Below are 26,130 nucleotides of genomic sequence, written 5' to 3'. Positions count from 1 at the left end.
ATTCAGCTTTTTTCAATATGGCCTAGAATAGGGAAGTCTTCAAACAAAATAACAAACTGGATAATAGTTCAATGAAAAGGTTTTGTTACTAAAAGAGAAACAAACCATTGTGTGCTATCTTTAAACTTAAAAAAAAAAATTTTATGAGCAATTTTTTAAAAGCCTAGACAGTATCTCAAGTTTTTTTTAAACAAAAAATAAAATGTATAAAGAAACCAGAATCTTGAAGGCCAGAGTATAAACTACTAACAAGAAGTAAACACTCCATAAGCTTGTCCAGTAGGTTATTATGCTTTTCAGAGTAGACTCATATCATCCATCAGTTGGTTTTAGTCTTGCCCCTGAGAAAGTAGGTATTACTACTATTTTACAGATGAAGAGGCTGAGTCAGAAATTACGAGATGTGCCCAAATCACAGAGTTTTATGTGCAGTGAAACTGGGACTAGAACCCAAGTCTCCTGCTCTGATGCCCTTTTCTCATTTGCCACTTTCCTTCTCTTTCTGGAAAAACAGAGAGCCCTATGACTGTGTAGCTGTGCATGCACGTTGTAGCTAATTTGCAGTGATGGACTGACTGCTGCTCCCCCAGCCCTACCTAGTCAGCTCTCCAGGACCCAACAAGATGGCTCCACTACTTTGTGGAGCCGAGTTAAATCCACTGGTGAAGAATATATGTCAGAACACTGGGACCATTCTCTCTCAAGGGGCCCCCATCTCCTAGTATCTACCTTTGGGGGAATGAGTTCCAAGAGGGACTAGCCCCCTCTGCAGATGAGGAAGCTGGAAAGCAGATCAGAACAAAAGCAATCGGGAGGAAACAAGGCTGCAAGTTCTCAGTTTGTATAAGGACTGCCCCTGAATCACTCTAATCAGAGTGTTTGCAAGTTTCTCAAAAAAGTTGAATTTATCCAACTTCAAATGCCAGCTCCTCCAAAGGCCATTCTTTTAGCGCCCACATGATTGCTAAGCAACTTTGTTCTCATTCCCCTGATTTGAAGAATAAACTATTGTCACTAAAATAAAAGATCCACATCCATGCCAAAAACCCATCTCTCCCATTCTTTCATAGCCATCTACTATTGCCTCTGCAGGGCCTTTGCTGACAAGAGATGACTAATTAACTGCATGAGCCCTGTTCGTTGGTCTGTTCCTGTTCAGTGGTTTGCCATTTACCCGTTTTATGTGCTTTGCTCCAACTATCATGAAAATGAAATCAAGGATGATGAACGACTAAATGGTGTTTTAACACACAAGTGCATAATGTTTACCCTCCTCCCTCCCAAAGATGTAGAGATTATAAAGGTTCTCTGAAATGTGCCCCCCCCCCCACACACACACACAAGTCACAGTTTCCCTTTACAGGATGTGCGTAATGGACAAACTTCAACACTGAAGAAAAGGGGGGTGGGGATCTCCATTCCAACAAGCTTATCTGAACTAACACAATCATAGAATTATAACTCATAGTAAGCAATCTTTTTTTAAAACATGAAAATTCCTGTCTGATTTATAAAATTTCATGCTAATGGCGAATTACCAGAAAACTCTTCCTAACAATGAACCAGAATGACCAATTTCCTACCGGTATTATGCCCTGCCTTAAGAGCATTGTCTTAATAGAGGTCCTGCCCCTTACCACATAGAGTCATTTTCCCTTTCCTGACAATATCCTTTCATCCTGCTTATCACTGTTTTAAGTCTTGCTTGCTTTCTCTTAAATTATCTTCATTGTATTCAGTCTCAGAAATCTCAAAGTCAATGTTGACTCGGTCCCTAAATGCAATCACCATCCTAGACACTTTTACCAAATTAATTTTAAAGTAAGGCTTCCATCACATTATCCTCTCATCTAAAATTCATCAAAAGCCTACAGAAGCAAGACCCAAATAAGTTCTCAGCCCTGTATTTAAGTCACTAGACAAGTCAGGCCTCTTTATCTTTCTAGCTTTTTTTTCCTGCTGCTGTGCATCAACTGTACAAATCCCACCAAACAAGTTTACTCACTGTATCCCACCCAAATTCTGTACCACCCCCCCTTCCCTCAAGGCCTTTGCTCCAACCACCCCTATGCCTCCATTTCTACCTAAAATAAGTGCCATCCTTTTCAGAAGCCTCCACCACCCAAAATCAAGATAGGCTTTCCTCACTTTGCATTTCCCAATCACTTTGTAGCTCTTATCTTATACTACCACACATGATTTTGCTCTCCCATAAGATGGTAAATTTCTGAAAGAAAGGCCCATGTCTTACCTATCCTTGCATTCCCACAGCACCTAACATGCTATTCAAAAGGCAGAAGGCTTTCAATAAATTGAAATAAATTTCAATAAATGCTGAACAAATTCTTTCTAAAAATTATTTCAACAGTAAAACCATATTATTTTAATAATGACAACAATCTTAGGGAAAGTCCTACTCCTATCTCCTTATTTCACAGATAAGAACACTGGGGCCTGAGGCTCAGCCTAAGTCAAACACTGATTAGTAACAAAACAAGGATGAGAACCCCAGTCTATCCGCCTGTCCCACAATAACAGCATGCTAGAACATTCTCTTCTGTCTAGTTACTGGGTCATTCTCCGCAAACTCTAAGAAACCTTTACTGGCCCTCCTGTCCACTGAACCCCTATTCAGCATTTGAATGAATGACTTCATATGCTAGCAGTACCTCAAATACCTAACTGCAGCTCAGTGATGGAGGGAACCTTTCATTACACTTATATCCACATCCTTCAGAGACTACTAGTAAGAGCATAACACTTATGAACAGACTATGGCAGCATATCTAACTCAAAACCACCTGTTGTGATGTTGTCCATAGCCTATATGCCACTAAACTACCTACAGTAAATGCTACAGGATTGCATTCTAAATGAACCATCTTTAATAACTTATTTCAGATACTTCATTAACTTATTCCTCTTCAGAAATCAAACTGACAATATCAGTAAATTTGACCACATAAAAAGTGTTTTAATTTCCCTTTAAAAAGAGACACCATAGGGGTGCCTGGGTGGCTCAGTTGGTTAAGCAGCCAACTCTTGATATTAGTTCATGTCATGATCTCACCGTTCATGAGATCAAGCCCTGCATCAGGTTCCGCCCTGCTTGGGATTCTCTCTGTCTCTCTCTGCCCCTCCTCTGCTCTCTTTCTCTCTCTCTCTCTCTCTCTCTCAAAATAAATAAAAATAAATAAACATTTAAAAAAGAGACACCATAAAGACACCATAAAAAGGCAGATAGCGGGGCGCCTGGGTGGCTCAGTCGGTTAAGCGACCGACTTCGGCTCAGGTCATGATCTCACAGTCCGTGAGTTCGAGCCCCGCGTCGGGCTCTGTGCTGACAGCTCATAGCCTGGAGCCTGCTTCAGATTCTGTGTCTCCCTCTCTCTCTGACCCTCCCCTGTTCATGCTCTGTCTCTCTCTATCTCAAAAATAAATAAAATTAAAAAAAAAAAAAAAAAGGCAGATAGCTCCAAAATTCAAATTACTCTTAGAAATTAAGTAAAAGATGAAAGCCTATTTAAAAACGGACATGGGGCGCCTGGGTGGCTCAGTCGGTTAAGCATCCAACTTCAGCTCAGGTCACGATCTCGCGGTCCGTGAGTTTGAGCCCCACGTCGGGCTCTGGGCTAATGGCTCAGAGCCTGGAGCCTGCTTTCGATTCTGTGTCTCCCTCTCTCTATGCCCCTCCCCCGTTCATGCTATCTCTCTCTGTCTCAAAAATAAATAAACATTAAAAAAAAAAATTAAAAATGGACAATGGACATGTATGGGAAATTCACAAAAAAAAACTAATGACTAATAAAAATAGGAAAAGATGCTTATCCTTACTAGTAATCAAAACAATGCAAATTAAAAGAGCTATTATTTATTGCCTGAGTAACAATACCTGGTATTTAAACAGATATATAAGGGAGTAAGGATTGCCACCACTCAACACTGGAGAAGGAATAGAGAAGGTTTTCTCCATCACTACTGACATTTTGGACCCGATAATTCTTTATTCAGGGAGCAAGGGGAGGTGTGTCCTATGCATTATGGGACGTTTAGCAGCATCCCTGGCTGAGAGCATCCAAACATCTCAAATATCTATGAACAGGAAAGTGGTTAAATAAAACATGATGCATCAAAACAGTGAAATAGTTCACAGCCGTTATTAAGAATGGTTGTCTGTATCTATGTGCAGTGATAATGGAAAGATGACCCTGGGGTGCCCAGGGTGGCTCAGTCAGTTAAATGTCAGACTCTTGATTTTGGCTCAAGCCATGATCTCACATTTTGTGAGATTGAGCCCTGCCCCACATCAGGATTCACGCTGACAGCACGAGTCTGCTTGGGATTCCCTCTCCCTCTCTATGTGCCCCTCCCTCTCCCTCCCTCCCTCCCTCTCTCTCAATAAATAAACTTGAAAGAAAGAAAGAAAGAAAGAAAGAAAGAAAGAAAGAAAGAAAGAAAGAAAGAAAGAAAAAGAAAGGATGACCCTAACACTTGTTCAAGAAAAGAGATTACAAAAGCATATGAAATATAGTCCCATATATATGAAAGGATATATATGTATGTGTATATGCATGTGTGTATGCGTACAAAGCAAGGAAGGGGAGGAAAAAGGAGGGATACAGATGTTAGAAAGACATTCACTGAAAAGTTAATTGCATCTGCCTTTGGTCATGGAATTTTCAGTATTTTAGCTTTACCTCTATACTTCAATGTGTTGTCTGAATATTCTATGTATTATCTTTATAATTAGAAAAAGTGAAATTTGTAGGTTGTGGAAAATTTTTAAATGAAATATGTCTAGGGGTTCCAGCTAGAGAATACCAATAAAATTACAAAATATGAAGAGAGAGATCATTATAGGACTATAGACTTGATAAAATTAACTCCGTTCAGTCACCCAAAAGAACTATCCTTTGCTATGTCTCTTGAAGAAGCCACTTAATGGGCAACAAAGTCTCCCAATGTAGGACAGCTTCCTTAGATTTCAGCCTCCCACTGGACTACAGCATAAACAAATGTCTTTAAGAAGATCAATCACTTGGGGTGCCTGGGTGGCTCAGTCGGTTAAGCATCCGACTTCGCCTCAGGTCATGATCTCACAGCTTGTGAGGTCAAGCCCCACACCGGGCACTGTACTGACAGCTCGGAGCCTGGAGCCTGCTTCAGATTCTGTGTCTCCCCCTCTCTCTGCCCGTCCCCTGCTCATGCTCTGTCTCTCTCCGTCTCAAAAATAAATAAAAACATTTAACAAAATTAAAAAAAAAAAAAGAAGAAGATCAATCACTTAAAATGGGACACCTGGGTGGCTCAGTCAATTAAGTATCAGACTCTTCATTTCAGCTCAGGTCATGATCTCACAGTCATGGGATTGAGCCCCACACTGGGCTCAATTGGGCTCAGTCTACTTGGGATTCATTCTCATTCTCTCTCTCTCTCTCTCTCTCTCTCTCTCTCTCTCTCTCTCTCTCTCCCCCTCTCTCTGCCCCTCCCCTGCTTGTGCTTGCTCTCTCTCTCAACATAAATAAACTACAGAAGGAAAAAAAAATTGTTTTGAGTATTTAACTCCAATAAGTGTCTCTGTCCCACCACTCTGTAAGTTCCATAAAGGGAAGGTCTATATTTTATCCATCTATGCAATATCAAAACCTAATAAAGTACCTGATGAGAGAGTACCTGATGTTCAACAAATGTTTGCTAAATGAGCCCCATTTAAGAATTTTCTTTTCGCTCTCTCTCTTTTTTTGTTTTTGTTTTGTTTTGTTTTTGGTGTTTGTTTTTGTTTTGTTTTGTTTGTTTTTTTGGTTTAGTTTGCTTCTCCATCTTTACCTAGTTCTGGGTCTCTGATACTACAACTATATTCCACAAGAGAGAATTTTTGTTTTATTGGAGTCTCTAATTCAGATCACTTTTAGAGTAAAAAACAATGCCTCCATTAGTTATTAACACCACCAGACCTAGAAGGCATAATTCATCTGACTGAGGTCTAGTAAAGCAATCCAGTTCCTCAAAATTTGAGTAGAGATTTTTGAGGAAATGACTCAATAAGTGTTAAGAGAGAACTCTATAACAGAAGAGAGAAAAATTAGTACAATAGTTCAATATAGTACAATCTTCTCCAAAAGAAAATCTCAAGCCACAATGTACACCCAAGGTAATGTTAAAGATCACAAATCTGAGGTTTAACTTTGCTGTCCTCTCTTCTAACCACTCTGTCTTTATGGTCTCCATAATATAGCTTCCATCCCTATCAATCTCATGAAATTTCTTTTTCAAAAGGATTCTGTGGCAGACAGAGATGTACTACTCAGATCCCTCAAGAAAGGAAATGCTATCCAGCTACAAGGACTGTGGTTAGCTAAGAGCCTCCAGCTATTAGTATTTTCAGGGTCCCCCTCAGCCAATGGACTGAGCAAGATGGCGGCATCATTTGCTCCCAGTTTTGTCAAGTCCCTCTGTTTGACAGTTCCTTTTCCCAATCTTGCTTCCTCTTTTTTTTTTCCATTGGTGTTTCTCCCCAATAACCCTTTTGCACTCCCAACTCTGTCTCAGCATCTGCTTCCTGGAGAACCCAACATGGGACAGATACCTTCTGAACAAGTCACTCTCCCAAGTCTCTGGCACTTGGCAACCTGGATCATCCCCCTTCTCTTAGACTTATTTTGGTTCTTCTCCTTCCTCCACAAAGGTGCCTACCTCCCTCACCCCTCATTCTCCCAATGTGGACATTTCTCAAAGCTCAATTTTCAGTCCTGCGTTCTTCTTTCTCCTTATTCCCTTCTTCAAAAGTGCTTTTATTTGGACAATGCTAAGTCACCTCCATTCTAATAATTCTCAGGTCTCCTTCCAGTTTTGCCCTGTCAACTGAACTCTGATTTATGTCTCTAACTAATACTAGATCTGCTTCACATCCAAAAAATCCAAAGGAGGACTCATCATCCTTCTCCCCAAAACATGTTTCCCACCCTGATTCTGACTTCAGCACTACCATTCCTTTAACAACAAAATTATGGAATCTCCTCTTCTTGTACCTCTTTTACTTACAGTTTACCCTACTGTTAAATCTAATTCAGCACCCCCAATGCCAGCTCCTCTCTCCACTGAGTGAGGTGCTCTATCAGCTTAGGGCTAACCAGAGCATGTAACGCTGGGGAAACAGGGGCTCCTTGCCCCCAGCAGCAGGTCCCATTCTCCCTTCTGAGACCCCAACAAAGAGCTGCTGCATAGCAAACACTCAACAGGATATGACTGTGGTAAACACATCAAACTAACATAGTTAAATTAGAAGGCTAACCTTCAAAGATCTCATCTGGTACTTCACATTTTACAAATGAGAAAACAAGCCCAGCAAGAAGTGACTTCCCATGGCCACAAAAGTATCAGAGCACAGACAGATTTCCTGACTCCCCAACTAGTGCTCTCTTTGAACTTTTTCCTGCATTTCCAAGGGATTACTTTCCAAATCTTTCATCACAGATATTCTTATGGACCAGTTTGACACATCCCTTAAGGTCAGTGACAAATGTCTCTTCCTCTAGAAGCATTCTCTGGCCTAACTCCTCTAATCCTCGCCGTAAGCAAGGTAGGTTCCCCTCTTCTATGCTCCCAGCACTTTTTTTTTTAGGTGAAAGTTTAAACAGAGTAGGAAAATTAACACTTGTCATTATACAAAAATTATAGAACTGATCTTAAAAATCACTATCTTGCAGCCACCAATGAAATAATTGATTATATGCCGGTGTCATGAATAGATTCCACAAGCATTAGGGGAAATGTGTACTTTCTTTATCTCACTATATTTGAATTACCAGTTTACGGGTCTGTATCATTCATAAGACTAAAAGTTCTATAAAGGTAAGGAGCATATCTGTTTTGATTCCTACCGCCACCATCCCAGTCTGGCATTCATCAACTTACTCATGAACTGTTACAGAGCTCCCCAATTGGTTTCCCCATCTTCAGCCTCTCACCTCTAATTACCACACCCATATCATCAGAATAACCTCAAAGCTCTACCACTTTTATATCTACCCAAAAGTTTTAGTAACTCCTCCACTTTACAGGATCAGGTCTAAACTACTGATTCTAACATAGTCAGCCAACAAATGTATGTTAACCATCTATTCTGTCCAAGAACAAAAATATCTAAAATGTAGCCCAACATCCATATGGCAAGGCAGATAATGTTCCATCCTCCCAGAGCTGCTTATGCAATGAAGTAGAATACCTTCAATACTGTCCATCTAACCAGAACAACTTTTATCCTAACTAGTATCACTTCTTCTGGCTAGTACACCATGTTCACATACACCACTCTCCTGATCCAAATCAAACATAGTTGATTACCAAACAAAGCTAATTATTCCTGAAGAAGCAAAAGGTATAGAAGGCACAGAAGAATCCTAAGATGAAAAAATTAGTTCTTCCAAAATTGTAGCAATGTCTCCCTAATCACAAGATCTCATTATATATGAAATTCAACTATATGCAGATTTACTCCTAAATACATTTCCACAATTAATTCTGAGAGTTGAAGTTTCAAGTAGACACAGAGTTTAAATTAAAAAAAAAAAAAAAGGAACCTGAAGGTACAATGAGATGAAGGAAATAAAGCAGAAAGCAGAGCAGAAAAATAGATTTATGAAATAAATCCCTGGGGAAGATAAAGGAAGCTGAGACAAAGGGCTACCTCAGACTTATGTTATAGGAAAGGAACTGGGACACACATAAGAGAGACTGTGTAGGCAAGTTGGAATATCTCGAGTCCCAATTGCTAATTATCCACTGAGGGGATAATATAATAAAAACCCTCCTGTTGGGAGGGAATGAGAACATAGCTACTCTGTGATGGCACAGAGTAAGTGAGAAAAGGTCATTCAAAGCCTCTTCTGTCTCTAGCTTCCAGGTACTATGTACCTCAAGATTATAGTGAGACCCCAAAGGAAATACAAAATGGTGATCAAGAAGGTTAAGAACTCTGAGTCATAAGATTAGAAATGCACACTAGCGCTTCAGGTGGAGGGCCATACGCATACACACAGTGCCTCACAGTTTGTGTATTATCTTTAATAAAGTATAAGTTTACATGTTATTTCAAAAAAAAAAAACCCAAATTTCCAAGTTATCCCACTGAAAAGTTATTAGCAAATAAGAAATGAAGAAAGGAAATCACCCAGAATCCATTATTACCATTTTAAGATTTCTAAATGTCTCTTACATGCTCTTTATTTGGAGAGCTGTCTTTACTGCTTTGTTTTGGTAAATATAAAAAATATTTACAAAGACTTTTATAGGCTCACTCCTGATTCCAATCCCCTAACCCCATTTTTTGTAATCAGATTTTTAGTTCCTCAACAGAAATAACTTCTACCACAGTGATTAATAGAAACATAACACTAAAGATTAGGGAGAAAATATACATGCCAAGTTCACAAGAATTAACCATATTTTTACACTGTGTTTCACACAATAAAAGCCCTTTACTGCAACTTGCTTCCTTTATACAGTTGTCCTACTTATGCACAGGAGATATTCCAAGACTCCCAGTTGATGCCTGACACCATGGATAATACTGAACCCTAGATACGTGTTTTTTCTGATACACACATACTGCTTCCAGATCACTGCAGGTAACTGAAACCATAAAAATCGAAACTGCAGATAAGTGGGGACTGCTGTATTTTCAACTGATACATTGGCCAGGCTCAATTACTTTTGTAACTAGTAAAGTTAAACATTTTTTGAGGCTAAATGCCTACATTGGAACAGAACATGTGACATTATTCATAAGATACATAAACCAACTGGAAAGCAAAGAATGAAAGATATTTTGTTGAGGGGTGCCTGGTTGCTCAGGCAGTTGAGTGTTCAATGTTGGCTTGGGTCATGACCTCATGGTTTGTGGGTTTGAGCCCCACATCGGGCTTGCTGCTGTCCGTGCAGAGCCTGCTTTGGATCCTCTGTCCCCCCTCTCTCTCTGCCTCTCCCCCACTTGCATGCTCATTTAAAAATAAACATTTTTTAAAAATTATTTTTAAAAAGATATTTAGTTGGGGCGCCTGGGTGGCTTGGTCAGTTGAGCAGCTGACTTTGGCCCAGGTCATGATCTCGTAGTTCGTGGGTTCAAGCCCTGTGCTGACAGCTCAGAGCCTGGTCTGTGTCTCCCTCTCTCTCTGCCCCTCCCCCACTCATGTCCTGTCTCCCTTGCTCTCAAAAATAATAAATAAACATAAAAAATTTAAAAAATACATTTAGTTGAAAATCTATCATTGAGAAACGAATAAAGATTAAAACTACCCATGTTGTTGGGGCACCTGGGTGGCTCAGTCAGTTAAGCATCCAACTTCAGCTCAGGTCATGATCTCACAGCTCATAAGTTCAAGCCCCACGTCCAGCTGTGTGCTGACAGCTCAGAGAGCCTGGAACCTGCTTCAGATTCTGTGTCTCCCTCTCTCTCTGACCCTCCCCCACTCACACTTGGTGTCTCTCTCTCTCAAAAATAAATAAACTTTAAAAAATTTTTTTTCTTCAAACTACCCATGTTATTTCCCCAAAATTTTTTTCCACTTAGATCCTCTTTTACTTCAAAAGGGCACAATTTAAAACAAAACACTCTGTTTCTAAAAACAGGATAAAAGTGCACAGCCAATAAGCTTATTTCAAGACATTTCCAGGAATGACATGTAATTCACACTGCAACCATAATTGCAAAGTAAAGTTATAATAAAGGTTGCAGAAAATATCACTATACTTTGCTATATTTAAAAGAACAACACTGGGGCGCCTGGGTGGCTCAGTTAGTTAAGCGTCCAACTTCAGCTCAGGTCATGATCTCACACTTCATGAGTTCAAGCTCCGTGCCGGGCTCTGTGCTAACAGCTAGGAGCCTGGAGCCTGCTTCAGATTCTGTGACTCTCTCTCTGCCCCTCCTGGCTCACGCTGTATCTCTGTCTCTCAAAAAATAAATAAACATTAAAAAAAAAAAAAAAAAAAGAACATTTACTATAACAATAAGAGTTTTAATTTTAAGGTACATTTTGATCTCTGGTAGGAACATAACAAACTAGTTATAATGGTTACCTCCAGGGCAGGAAAATAGTGTGGGCCAGGGGTGGGAAAAAACTTACTTTTCACTTTTGTAAATGCCCTTTGAACTTTATGAATTGTATACCATATGTATATATGAACTATTCCAAAGTTTCTCTTTAAGGTGCAAGTGTTTAAATAACAGGCTTCATCATCTTACCTTCTTGGAATTACATGTATTTTTTTTTTATTTTTATGTTCTTTTAATCCCAGTAAAATTAATATACAGTGTTACATTAGTTTTAGGTGTACAATATAGTGACACAATTCTGTACATTACTCAGTGCTCATCCCAATACATGTACTCTTAATCCCCCTCACTTATTTCATCCATCCCCTCTCACCCACCTCCCCTCTGGTAACCACCAGTTTGTTCTCTATTTGTAAGAGTCTGTTTTGTTTTTTTCTTTGTTCATTTGTTGTTTCTTAAATTCCACATATGAGTGAAATCATATGGTATGTCATTCTCTGACTGACTTAGTTCACTTAGCATTATGCGCTCTAGACCCACCATGTTGTTGCAAATGCATATAGATATATATTTATCTATAGATAGATATATATATGCACATCTTTATCCTTCATCTATCAAAGGACATGGGTTGCCTTCATATCTTGGCTCTTATAAATAATACTGCAATAAACAGAGGGGTGAATATATATTTTGAATTAGTATTTCATATTTCATAAATACCCAGTTGTGGAATTACTGGATCACATGACAATTCTATTTTTAATTTTTTGAGGAACCTCCATACCATTTTCAAGAGTGGCTGCACCAGTTTGCATTCCCACCAACAGTACACAAGGGTTCCTTTCTCTCCACATCCTCGCCAACACTTGCTGTTTCTTGTAGGGTTTTTTGTTAAGACTTTTTTTTTTAAGCTTATTTATTTATTTTGAGGAGAGAGAGTGCACACTAGCATGAGCAGGAGAAGAATAGAGAGAGAGGGAGAGAAAGAATCCCAAAAAGGCTCCATGCTGTCAGTGCAGAGCCCAGCGCAGGACTCAAACTCACGAACCGTGAGATCATGACCTGAGCCGAAATAAAGAGCTGAACACTTAACCGGCCAAGCCACCCAGGTGTCCCTTAGAGATTTTATTTTTAAGTAATCTCTACACCCAACTTAGGGCTCGAACCTACAACCCCAAGATCAAGAATTGTATGCTCCACTGACTGAGACAGCCAGGCACCCTTTGTGTTTTTAATTTCAGCCATTCTGACAGGTGTGAGGTGGTATCTCATTGTGGTTTTGATTTGCATTTCCCTGATGATGAGTGATGTTGAACATCTTTTCATTTGGCTGTTGGTCATCTGCATGTCTTCTTTAGAGAAATGTCTGTTCATGTCTTCTGCCCACTTTTTTTTTTTTTTTAACGTTTATTTATTTTTGAGACAGAGAGAGACAGAGCATGAACGGGGGAGGGTCAGAGAGAGGGAGACACAATCCGAAACAGGCTCCAGGCTCCGAGCTGTCAGCACAGAGCCCGACGCGGGGCTCGAACTCACGGACCGCGAGATCATGACCTGAGCCAAAGTCAGCGGCTTAACCGACTGAGCCACCCAGGCACCCCTTCTGCCCACTTTTTAGTTGACTTATTTGGGGTTTTGGGTGTTGAGCTGTATAAGTTCTTTATATATTTTGGATACTGACCCTTTATCGGGTATGTCATTTGCAAGTATCTTCTCCCATTTAGTAGGCTGCCTTTTATTTTTGTTGTTTCCTTCACTATGCAAAAACCTTTTACTTTGATGTAGTCCCAATTATTTATTTTTGTGTTTGTTCCCCTTGCCTTAGGAAACATACCTTAAAAAACATTGCTATGGCCGGGGCACCTGGGTGGCTCAGTCGGTTGAGCGTCCAACTTCAGCTCAGGTCATGATCTCGCGGTCTGTGGGTTCGAGCCCTGCGTTGAGCTCTGTGCTAACAGCTCAGAACCTGGAGCCTGCTTCTGATTCTGTGTCTCCCTCTCTCTCTGCCCCTCCCCCACTCATGCTCTGTCTCTCTCTGTCTCAGAAATAAATAAACATTAAAAATTTTTTTTAAAAATGTTTCTATGGCCAATGTCAGAGAAATTACTGCCTGCGCTCTCTTCTAGGATTATTATGGTTTGAGGTCAGAATTGCATGTATGTCTAAGTAACACTGGAAATTTATTATCTTACAGAAAGACCACTGAAATTCTAAATAATCTGAAGATCATTTTAAAACATAAATAAGTAGAGAAGAAAATAATTACTGCCTCTACTTCAAGTAATATGTCCTATATCTATTTCCATTGACTTCTGCAAATTTACATCATAACCTAAACGTAACAATGTCTGCTTCAGATGGCATATACATAACATACAGAATCCACATACAAATGTCCCTCATTAAAAATATATATATTACAGGCACCTGGCTGGCTCAGTCAGTGGAGTGTGTGACTCTTGATCTCTCGGTCATAAGTCCAAGCCCTACATTAGGTGTAGAAATTAATTAAAAATAAAATTTTAAATACACACACACACACACACACACACACACACACACACACACACACACACACCAAGAGCATAAACACCAAAACTAAACCAAGGACAAAACAGGTGGAAAGAAAATTGTACCATTCAACTCAATATTGACTTAGCTATCTATATGTACCCAGTAGTACCTGACTACAGATATAAAGGAAAATTTCCACCAATCTCAGTAGTTTTCTTTTTTATTTTTTTTAAGTTTATTTTTATTAATTTTGAGAGAGAGAGAGAGAGAGAGAGGACGCACGCACCAGCAGGGAAGGGGCAGAGAGAGAAGGAGACAGAATCTCAAGCAGGCCCTGGGCTGTCAGTATGCAGAGCCCAATGCAGGACTCAAATTCACAAACTATGAGATCGTGACCTGAGCCAAAGTCAAGAGTTGGACATTCAAATGACTGAGCCACCCGGGCACCCCAATCTCTCAATAGCTTTTAACCTCACATCAGTTATAGTGTATACTAAAATTGCATTCAAAACAAAAAATAGTCTTATAGTTTGTTCTAAGGAAAGACTATTCATAAATACAAGTTTAAAAGCAAGTGAGAATGTGTTTCTGAAGACTTTTTTTCCCCACCGTTAGCCTATTGATATCTACTTCAGCAGCCAACAAGTAGATCAGTACACAATTAGGAAAAGCTTAATTTAAAATAATAATTCAGGGGGCGCCTGGGTGGCTCAGTCGGTTGAGCGTCTGACTTCGGCTCAGGTCATGATCTCATGACGGTTCATGAGTTCGAGCCCCGCGTTGGGCTCTGTGCTGACAGCTGAGGGCCTGGAGCCTGCTTCAGATTCTGTGTCTCCCTCTCTCTCTGCTCCTTCCCTGCTCACACTCTGTCTCTCTCTCAAAAATAATTCAGGGGCACCTGGGTGGCTCAGTCTGTTAAGCATCTGGCTCTTGATTTCAGCTCGGATCATGATCTCATGGTTCATGAGTTCAAGCCCTGCATCAGGCTCTGCACTAACAGTGCGGAGCTTGCTTGGGATTCTCTGTCTCCCTCTCTCTCTCGCTCACCCCGCTTGCTCACTCTCTCAAAAATAAATAAACATTTTAAAAAATAAAATAATTCAATTTAATGTCCTCCTGTATCCGGCCTGAAAAATAGAGTAACACCAAATCAATACGACAACTTAAAAAATGAGTTGCCTTCTAACAATCCAATTGCAAATTAAACTAATATAGCTGATGAATTCTATGGGGGTACTCAGGCCGAGTGTTGGTGGGGTAAAGACTTGTACAGCTGCAACTCAGGTGGGGAGCCAGAAAGGCCACAAGTGGAGCCCAAGAGAAAAAGGTCTCCTGCAGAGGGTGCACAGATTCTAAGGAAAAAGCCCAAGGAGGGCACAAGGAATGCAGAAGAAGGAGAAAGAATCAAGATTAACAAAAGTGAGGCAGAAGTGGTCCCCCCTTTTTTTGGAGGGTGAAGGGAACAGGGGGTTGGGGGAGTACATTAATGAAAATCAATAAGATACTGACCTACGCAGACCTCATAACTGGTTGTCTCAACAAGGAAGCACCAGTGTGACTAAACAACCCTAACATCTTGCCTCTATAGTAGCTTATGCAAGTCACAGATGGTTTTCAAATTCTGTGTTCCATATTTTTATCTTATTGATAAATTTAATGAAAGTCTATGTTTGCAACAACAAAATAATAATTATATAATTATAATATTATATTGTTAATTTATTCTTTGGATTTCAAGTTTCAAAATTTCTTAAAGTAGTGGGCGCCTGGGTGGCTCAGACGGTTAAGCGTCTGACTTTGGCTCAGGTCATGATCTTGCGGTCTATGAGTTCAACCCCTGCGTTGGGCTCTACGCTGACAGCTCAGAGCCTGGAGCCTGCTTTGGATTCTGTGTCTCCCTCTCTCTCTCTGCCCCTCCCCGGCTCATGTGCTGTCTCTCTCTCAAAAACAGAAAATGAACATTAAAAAAAAAATTTTTTTTTAATTCTTGAGGTAGTAATTTTGGTTTTACTTAAAAATATGGTATTAATTAATAAAAATTAAGTATAAAACATAAGATTTTTGTACTAAACTTGGGACCCTAAATGAAAATATTTAGTAGCTATAGCAGTGACTCAAACACACATTTATCTAAACGATTATCGTATTGCAAAGTAATCTCCTTAAAAGTAAAAACTAAGGGCACTGGGGTGGCTCAGTCAGTTAAGCGTAGGTCATGATCTCACAGTTCGTGAGTTCGAGGCCTGCTTCAGGTGAGCTCAAGCCCTGCACTGGGTGAACACTAGCCCCGCTTCGGGTGAGCCCTGCCCCTCTCTCTCTTCTCTCTCTCTCTCTCTCTCTCTGCCCTCACTCACTTGCACCCTCTCTCTCAAAATAAATAAATAAAGCAAAAATAAATTTATTCCCAAGATGATGCCAATATTCCAAACTTTTCACAACTTCTCTTTAGAGAAGAAATATGTAGTTCATAAGCTATGGCAGGAAAGAATCAATCTCATTACTTTACAATCTCCAAAATACATGTATAATAATAATAACTCTCAAAGATAATAGACCATGTATTCCTTGAAATCTCTTCTCCTTCAGCTCCAGTGTTGCCCCAAAGTGGTTCCTACTCTCATTTCTGGTCCCTTGGCTTCTATTCTTCCTCTCACCTCCTACTCTAGCCATTGCCCAAGATTGTCAGTTATATCTCTCCTCTCCTTTTCCCAAGCTTCAACTACCAGACCTGTACAGACAGCCCCACCCTTGCCAAGGACATCACCTCCAACAAGGACCTCAAAAATAAAACAAAATAAACAAAACCCTACATGTTCAAAGTTAACTTTCGTTTCTTTTCTAGCAGTTCCTTTTCATAACTTTCCTGTTTCTATTAAAAACCACTACTATCCATTGGTCATCCACAGCTGAAATGTGAAACATTTCTGACTGTGTCCTTTTCATTTCTCTTCATACCCAGTCATGAGCCCAGGCAAGTAGACAGCAAAATTCCTTCACCCACCATCCCCTACTTGTCTATCCTTACCACCTCCAGTCTCCATTACCTCTCATCTGGGCTACTGCAACAGTTTCCTAATTCTAGTATGCCCAATCCACTCCAACCACTTTAGTGACTTCCTAAAGTGTACTGATGATCATGGCCCATCACCTCTCAGAAAACTTGCAGGCTGTATGGCACCTACCTAACTAGCCTGGTACTCAAAGTCTTCCATGCATATTAACTGCAATCTATTTCTATAGCTTTACCACCAGCAATAACTCTCTCTTATATATATGTACACACACACTTATATTCTACACTGCAATCAAAATAAATTAGACAGGAACAAATGCCTGGGTGGTTCAGCCAGTTAAACATCCCACTCGATTTCAGCTTAGGTCATGATCTCACGATTGTGAGATGGAGCCCCGCGTCAGGCTTTGTACAGACAGCATGCAGCCTGTTTGGCATTCTCTCTCTCCCCTGCTCTCCGCTCCTCCCCACTCATGGATGGGCTCATGCGCTCTCTCTCTATAAATAAATAAACTTTAAATAATTAATTAATTAATTGTACAGAGGTCCCCGTAAATGCCTGATTAATTCCTGTCAGCTGCAATACTTCACAGGGATGCCTTGGGGCTAAGAGCAGTCAACAAATATTCATTGAATGAATGAATGCATGAATGAATAGAATGAACATGAATGAACAGAATCCTGCATTTCTATATAATCACATCCCACCTGTCTTCCCTAGGAGTTCATTTCAAAGGAGTTTTTTCATAAAATAATCCCACCAGTAAGAAGTAATCACCTCCTCCTCTAAAATTTCATGGCCCCTTATCTTCTAATCCACTCAACATCCTCTATCCAATAATACTTATTTCTTATCTCTACCACCACACTTCACATTGCTTAAGGATAAGGTAACTGAGTAATATAATCAAGAAAGAAAGGAAGAAAGGAAAAAGAAAAAAGAAAAAGAAAAAGAAAGGGAGAGAGAAAGGGAATACCAACCTTCTCTAATGGTTGATTATTTTCTTAATTTACCTACAAAAATGTAAACTCTTTGAAGGCAAAGATTTGTATTTGGCTTTCCCCCCTGCCACCTTTACTATCATCCTTAGCACTGGGCACAGTATCTAACACATGAATTATCCATTACATAGTTAGTGAATATCCATTCACTGTGTCAAATATTGTGAAGGTAATTCGAAAAGACAAATGTCAAAAATATTTTAAAATGCCCATACAGTTTCACAAAGTGATAAATTTTAACACTTGTTTTGGATATATAATTTTCAGTCTGTATTTAATAAAACCAATTATATGATATTTCCTCCAAGGAGATATTAACTCTTAAGAGCCTAAAAATTCTAATCTTGTTAGGAAATTAACATGGTACCTTACACAGAGTAAACACACAACAGGTTATTGTATGAATGAATGTATTGTATTGAATGAATGAATGAATAAATTAAGGCAAAAACTCTACTCCTAGCCAATAAATCAGCGAACATCAAACTTCAAAGTCAAAACAAAAAGGAAAGACCTAAATAGAATTTTTTTTAAATATTTTCCATTCCAGAAACACTGGCAAGATGGACAGAACTAAATCAATTCCAAAGTCTCTCAATTAAGTAGACAAGGGACAAACAAAATACAATTGCATAGTTGCATTATCAACATCTTACGGGTGAAAGGTATGTACTGGGATTTAATGCTTCTTGCCAAGCCTTTCAGTCAAGAATCCTCTTTTTCTATAAGCAGCCATAAGAACAAGTTTGAATGGAGTGCAACAAAAGTAACAGAAAACATCTCATTTATGTCATCAATTAAAAGAGGAAAAATGAGGGCACCTGGATGGCCAGTCAGAGAAGCATGTGACTCTTGGTCTCAGGATCATGAGTTCAAGCCCCATGTTGGGTGTAGAGATTACTTAAATAAATAAAACTTTAGGTGTGCCTAGGTGGCTTAGTCAGTTAAGCATCTGACTTTCGGCTCAGGTCATGGTCTCATGGTTCAAGAGTTCGAGCCCCACACTGGGCTCTATGCTGTCAGCTCAGAGTTCACTTCGGATCCTTGTCTCCCTTTCTCTCTCTGCCCCACCCCTGCTCACACACTCATGCACCCTCACTCTCTCAAAAATAAAAAAAAAAAAAGAAAAAACATTTAAAAATAAATAAATAGGGTGCCTGGATAGTTCAGTCGGTTAAGCATCCGACTCTTGGTTTTGGCTCAGGTCATTATCTCATGGTTCATGGGTTCAAGCCCCAGGTGAGGCTCTGCACAGTCAGCACAGTCAGCCTGCTTGGGATCCTCTCTCTCCTCTCTCTGCCTCTCCCCTGCACATGCTTGCTCTCTCTCACTCTCTCTCTCTCTCTCAAAATAAATAAACATTAAAAAATACATAAAATTAAATTAAAATTAAATTAAATAATTTATTGGTGGTTCAAAGCAAAAAATTTTAATATTGTTAATATTTTCTTTTTTTTTTTTTTAATTTTTTTTTTTTCAACGTTTATTTATTTTTGGGACAGAGAGAGCAGAGCATGAACGGGGGAGGGGCAGAGAGAGAGGGAGACACAGAATCGGAAACAGGCTCCAGGCTCTGAGCCATCAGCCCAGAGCCCAACGCGGGGCTCGAACTCACGGACCGCGAGATCGTGACCTGGCTGAAGTCGGACGCTTAACTGACTGCGCCACCCAGGCGCCCCGTTAATATTTTCAATGTGCGTAAGTTAATAAATATGACAACTGCAACATAAAGCAGGGAGAGTAAAGGGACCTAAATAGTGATATAGTTTCCACATTCCTCTTAAAGTTGTAAAATATTAATTTTAAGGAGACTGAAAAGTTAGGTATATATTATAATCTCTAGAGTAATCATTTTAAAAACTACAGAAAGAAATATAGTCAAAAATTCAGTATTATTAAAATGAAATATTAAAATATATTCAAGTGGGGCGCCTGAGTGGCTCAGTCAGTTAAGCATCCGACTTCGGCTTAGGTCATGATCTCGCAGTCCGTGGGTTCAAGCCCCGCATCGGACTCTGTGCTGACAGCTCAGAGCCTGGAAACTGTTTCAGATTCTGTGTCTCCCTCTTTCTCTGACCCTCCCCTGTTCATGCTCTCTCTCTCTGTCTCAAAAATAAATAAATGTTAAAAAAAAAAAAAAAAAAAAAAAAAAAAAAAAAATATATATATATATATATATATATATATATATATATATTCAAGTAATCTAAAAGAAAGAAGGAAAGAAGAAACAGTGAAACAAAAAATTGGAAAACAGAAACCAAATAATAAAATAATAAAAATAAAATTTAGGTTAGCCCTAAATCTAACCATATCAATAATTACATTAAATGTAAATGGTCTAAACACAATTAAAAGATAGAGACTGTCAGTATGGATTAAAACACAAGACCCAACTACATGCTATCTAGAAGAAATCCACTTTAAATATAGTGGTATAGGTAAATTAAAAGTAAAAACAATAGGGGCACCTGGGTGGCCCAGTAGGTTAAGATTCTGACTCCTGGTTTCGGCTCAGGTCATGATCTCACAGCTTGTGAGACTGAGCCCAGCATTGGGCTCTGCACTAACAGCATGGAGCCTGCTTGGGATTCCCCCCCTCCCTCCCTTCTCTCTCTCCCTCTCTCTCTCTTTCTCTCTCTGCTCCTCCCCTGCTCGTGCCCCCCCCAAATAAATGAACTTAAAAAAAAATAAAGCAAAACACAGTTCTATACATAATCACCAAAAAGCGGAAATAACACAAATGTTCAAGGGTGAATGGATTAACTTGGGTACAACAATACAATGGATTACTTAATAAAAAAGACTATTAATACACACAATAACATGGATGAATCTCTAAGGCATTACCCTGAGTAAAAGAAGCCAGTATCAAAAGGTTACATACTGAATGACTCCATTTACATGACACTGTGGAAAAGACAAAATTTAAGCAATTAAGAATACACCTCTCACCAACTAGGGGTGAAAGGGCAACATGAAGCTTTTTGAGATGACAGATCTGATGGAAAACTGATTTTGGTAGTAGTTATAAAATTTTATACATGTGTTAAAACTCATAGAACTGTACACCAAGAAAGTCAACTTCATTGAATGTTAATTTAATTTAAAAGTAAAATAAAGATTAGGAGAATGATCTCTGTGAACCCTTCCAGACTATGATTTTATGAATGAGAAGGAGAGGAAAGGAAGATGGGGAAGGGGGAGGGAAAGCAAATGCTAAATCCTACTGGCCTAAAAACCACACTCATAAGAACCTCCTGATTACTGCACAAAATAAACAAAGCAAACCCAATCTTCATAAATTCATTCCCAGAAGAGGCTAAGAAAACCAGACATTCAGATCCAAAATGTGCATATTAGAAAATGCCTGTGAATGGGTCTTCTTGTCTGTTTCTATATTTTATACTTCCAAGAAGCTGCCAATTTCTCCTGGCTAAGTGCCACTTTCCCTGCTTGGGGTTACTCAACTTACAAGCATTCCTTTATTTATACCTTACACTCTCAATGATGGGGTCTTTGGCAGTCCCAATAAAGATCTGCCAGAAAGATCAGTGCTCCTCACCCGGAACCAAGGTCCCTGAGGGGCACAGCACACGCGTGACTGACCTGAGGACGCTAGGCAAGGAGGTCTTCCTCACTAGTCAGAAACCGTCCCCCCCACCAAAGCTCCCAAAGTTGAAGCCGATGGAGACCGGGCTCTGGGAACTTCTCCCTACCCCCGAACAGCCAGAACGCCTGGGGTGCAGCTGGCTGCCCTGGTGTGGAGCGTGCGCTCCACAGTAGGCTCAGCCCAGTGACCTTGGGTAAGTCCCTCCTCTTCCAGAGTGCAGCAGTAATCTGGGTATGTTGTCCAAGGGAGTTTACCACAGCCCTGTCCGAGTCGGAGATTTTCTGGATCGCCCCCCCGCCGACAAGAGCCCGGCTCGCCCAGACCCCATCGCTGCCTCACCCCCCTCATCCCCCCACCGTCACGAAGAGCCTCGAGGAGACTAACAGCCGGCCCGAGGGCACGGCCTGAAGGCAAGAGGAAAGCAGAACAGCAAAATCCTGGTCTCTGGCCCCTCTGCCCAGAGCAGGCCGCCGGGCCGCATTCCTGCCCTCCCCTCCTTGGGGTCACCACTAGCCGGGGCAGTGGAGCGCGCACCGGGTCGGTGCCGGGTGGGGGACCGAAGCGAAAGGGGGGGGTGGCGCCCACCTTGAGCTGGGACTTGGAGACCTTGCCGCTGTGGTCCAGGTCCAGCGCGGTGAAGGCATGCCAGATGGCCTTGAGCAGCTCGTCCTTCAAGCCTCCCATGGCCGCGGTGTGTCTATCCTGACTGCCAGCCTCCCTCGCCGACCCTGGGGCGAGTCTGACGCCCCTCTACAGCCACCGCCGCCGCCGCCGCCCGCCCTGCAGTCACCTGACCGTGGCAGGCCCCGCCCCCACCAGGCCCCGCCCACTCGCTGCTTGCCCGCAGCCTCGCGCACTTAGGGTGGGAGCGTTAGGGTGGACCGGACTTCCCTCTCCTGCGGGTGGGAATACAGGCCTTCTTGCAGGCTTAGACGCAGAGCACTACCCCGCATGCCTCTCGAGTTCCCCAGACCGTCTCGGGCCACCTTCGGGGCTCGCGTGCCCCTAAACAAGACCCGCATTCCGAGTTAAAATATGAGAATCGGCGAGAGCAGCCTCCCAGCTCCAGTCCGCGCTGCTCAGTGAAAAAGGGAGCCCTGGACCAACCAGTCCCGCGGACGCGCCACTGTCTGAGGAGAACTAACAAGAGCCGGAAAAGTCCCCGAGCTGGGGCTCCAATGCTAGCGCAGTTCCTAGCCAGAGAGGATGTAGAGGGGGAGGGGAGGCAGGGAAGGGCGTCTGAGGGAAGGTTTATATTCATTTTTCAAACGTTTCCTGATGCCTACTATGTAGTGGGCTCTGGGGGCCCAGAGACGAGGTTTAAGGTTGGTTTAGAAGCCGCGCAGTCAGGCAACCTTTTCTTTCTAATCCTCGGTTGTTCGGGGTCAGTTTACAACTTAGAAAGAGTTTGACCCTGGTTATTCTGCTGTTCCTGGTGTTTCTGTGCTGGCACAATAGGAGTTATGAGAGAATCCCAGCAAATCACTCCACCCATTTTACTAGTCAGAATGGGTGGACCATTTAAAAGTACACATCCAAGCCTATAAGAGCGTCCTCCTCATTGTAGATGTTCAATTAATATCTGTTAACAATGATCACCTGAGCTCTGTGGGCCTCAAATTCTCCACATAAAAATGAGCATGTTGTACCAGATATTCGGGGGGAGGGGGGCCTTCTAAGGGTCACATCCTAGGATAATAAGGATTGCTGGCTGACTCCAATCTGATTAAGTCACCAGGCACAGTGCCTTGCCTCTCCAATCCAAGACTGAATCTGGACGCTATGAAGAGAACAAGTGCCAAGAGTTTTCAAAGAGATAATTCTCAGATCAAGTTGGCTTTGTTTTCCTCTTTTATGTTCCTAAATGCACATATACGTACCTTATAAAAAAGGAAAAGTTCATATAAAGGAGGGGGATTTGGAAAAAGCAGAAAAGGAAGAAATTGCTCAATGAGCTTGAGCCCAAAGGAAACTTGGCGAGGCAGAGGAAAGGGTAGCCTAGGTGAAGGGAAGGAGCAGAAGTAAAGGGGCTGCTGGTCCTTCACTGTGAGGGCTCTTGAGGCCCTACCCTACTTCATCACCATTTATCAGGATTTTTCTTGCTGTGTCAGTATTGTTTCTATCATTTATCTTCCCCAATTCCAATCCAAACCTGCCAGTCAGCAAAAACACATGATTCAACCTTTAATTTCTGAATGCCAACTCAACTTTCCCTGGGTAGTGACAAAAAAATAAATAAACTCTCCTAATTCTCAGGGTTCAGCTTAACCACTAGATGGTTCTCTCAGTATCTGTTAGCACCAAATAAATATTTCAAAGCATTTTTTAATGATCACATGACTAGGACATTCTGAACTTCCACATTCCCATTTCTTCCACAATCTCAATTCTCATAATCCAAACAAATTTTAAAAGCAGAATGATGTCATGAAAAGAACTGTGCTTTGGAATCTAACAGATTATATTAGTTATCTATGGCTGTGTAACCAATTAACCCTAAATTTAGCTCAAAACAATAATAAACGTTATCTCAAAAAATAAAGAAACATTGTATCATATTTTTTCAATGACAGGGATGGGACACATAATTTGTCTTTTTAATTCATAGTTGTTCGGATGAAGAGGAGCTCTAATTGAAGACCCTCATACACCTGGACCCGACTTTGATGTGATCCTAGACTTCAAGCCAATTCCATGAAAGGGACATGAATTGTAGTGTCTGGAATGAGGTGAGGACTGTGGTGGATAATGTCCAAGATGGCAGCAATTAACTGTGTCCCTCTCTATGGATCCATACTGCTCTAAATATCTAAAGGCAAATCTAATTCCTCTCCCCTCAGATATGAGCTGGACTAAGTGGCTTGTTTGGCCAACAAAATGTGACAGAAGTAGCAGCCTGGGACTTGTAAACCAGGTCATAAAAAGCCTTTCGACCTTAACCTGGATTTCTTGGAATTCTTACTCTCGGAATGCTCCCTTTTGGAACCTTGCTGCCATGCTGTGAGAAGCTAAGGACACATGGAAAACCACAAAGAGAGAGAACAATGCTGGCCAGATCCCAGCTGTTTCAATCATACCAGCCTAGACACCAGATATATGAATGAATGAGCCATCTTAGACATTCTAGTCCAGCAGATGCTACATGGAAAAGAACCCAAACCTGAGACATATGACCCCAGTCAAGCTGTCCCTGACATCTCCAGCCGTTTTCTAGCCAATGCAGCTTAGGTCCCAGACATTGGGAAGCAAAAACAAACCATTCCTTCTGTACCCTGCCCAAACTTCTGGCCACTGAATCATGAACATAATGAAATGGTAGTTATTTCATGCCACTAAGTTTTGAGTGGTTTGTTATGTAGCATTAAATAACTGAACAACGGTGAAAAGATACGTTCCCAAGATAATATTTCCTTCCCCTGCCCACCAAAGAAGATTCTGCCTTGGCCTGCTCATTCCTCCCCTCCCTTCCCCTCCCCTGCCTTCCAAGAGAGTCCTACCTTCCCAGACTAGTTCTTGAGTTGTTTCTTGTCATGGAGAATTAGGAAGAAAGGAAGAGAGAAAGACCACAATGCAGACATTTGGTGGGGGAAGGGACAGTTGTTGATAAGAAAGAAAAAGCAGCTCTAGTGTGTGAAGGTAGTGAGTGAGAAAAGGGGGATTCTAACAGGTCTCATGGAGGACTACATAGTTCCATAGTGTTTGAAAGGTATAGATAAGGGATTTGAAACCCATTCAAATAGTTTTGACTAGATAGACTTTGTTCTCTCATTTAAGACTAGCTTAGTTATGGCTAATAGTCGTGGCTTTCTAAGTGTTACAAACAAACAGCATGCCCTCCCCTTGGACTGCATTCCAGACCATCCTGTGTTTTTCTGCTAAGTGCTACGAAGGGGAAGTATGGGTTGATATGAGGGTGTACACAGGTGAATGTGCTGCTCTGTCGGGAACAGGGAGGGCTGCAAATGAGGAATGACAGTGAGGCTGAGTCCTGAAGGATGAGTTGTAGCTAACTGGGCAAAAGTGAGAGAAGAAACTTCCACCAGACAAATAACAGCCTAGACAAAGCACGGTTCAGTCAAGAAACCCAAGTGAAAGAAGGTGTGGAGAACAAAGGCGAGAGGAGAGATGTGAGAAGAAATTGGAGAGGCTGGGATCTGAGGCCAAATAAGCCAGGAGCGCCAGGCCTGTCAGTTAGGTCTGTAGAGCTCTTATCTTCCCCAGGGGCCTGAAATACCCTGAAATCAGTGGCACAATCTGGCAGCAAGAAGCAGAAATGCTGAACAACTGTGCCTGAAGTTGCAGATGTGGGAGTGGTGTCCAGCCTCTGGCCACTCAGCTGCTGATAGCATCTTCATTACTGCCATTACCCCACAGCTTTCCTGAGGATGCAGGGAAACTTCTGGTTCCATGGGAAATTTCATAAACCAGTCCCAGAACTTCAGTAGCACCTCAGGGAGTCAGGCCTGCCCCACACCCTCAGACCCAGGTGAAATTGCAGTCCCCTCACCTGGTAAAAACAACAGCCCTCTCTGCCTCATGAGGGTGTTATTGTGAGGAACAAATAAGATACCATCTGTGAAAGCAGACATAATCACTAAAGCCTATCCAAATGGGAGGGGCAATAGTCATGAACAAGAAGGAAGAGAATAATAATAGAGTTCTGATGCCAAGAAGGACAAAAGCCTCTTGAGGCTTTAGGGCTGGGCAGTTTGCTCAAGACGCAAAAGCAGCAAAATTTGACCTTTTAATGATAACTGTGTGACAGGGCTAATTCTGAAAGCCTTCTCAGACAACATTAGCTGGAGTTTTAGCCGAGCCCAGTAGTCCATGGAATATCCTGATTTAACGATCTCCTACTGAGAAAAAGGCCAGATCTACTGACTCACAGAATGCATGAAAATCAATGTCAATTTTACCCACTGAGGATAGGCT

General features: G+C 41.3%; 1 protein-coding gene across 4 annotated transcripts in view; it reads right to left on the bottom strand.

Moving 5' to 3' along the window:
• Window positions 1-22,335, bottom strand: part of SWAP70 (switching B cell complex subunit SWAP70) — a 79,174-nt gene extending 56,839 nt beyond the window's left edge. For 3 of the 4 annotated variants that reach the window (XM_045484462.1, XM_045484464.1, XM_045484463.1), the window contains exon 1: window positions 21,784-22,335. In XM_045484462.1, coding sequence (XP_045340418.1) covers window positions 21,784-21,882 — 99 coding nt within the window. In that variant the 5' untranslated portion in view covers window positions 21,883-22,335. The remainder of the gene's footprint in view (window positions 1-21,783) is intronic. The other variant, XM_045484465.1, reaches the window with a different exon arrangement.
• Window positions 22,336-26,130: the final 3,795 nt, after the last annotated feature.

This window comes from Leopardus geoffroyi, chromosome D1 (assembly GCF_018350155.1).
Source record: "Leopardus geoffroyi isolate Oge1 chromosome D1, O.geoffroyi_Oge1_pat1.0, whole genome shotgun sequence".
Taxonomy (NCBI): Eukaryota; Metazoa; Chordata; class Mammalia; order Carnivora; family Felidae; genus Leopardus; species Leopardus geoffroyi.
This window is presented reverse-complemented; position numbering and strand designations above follow the sequence as displayed.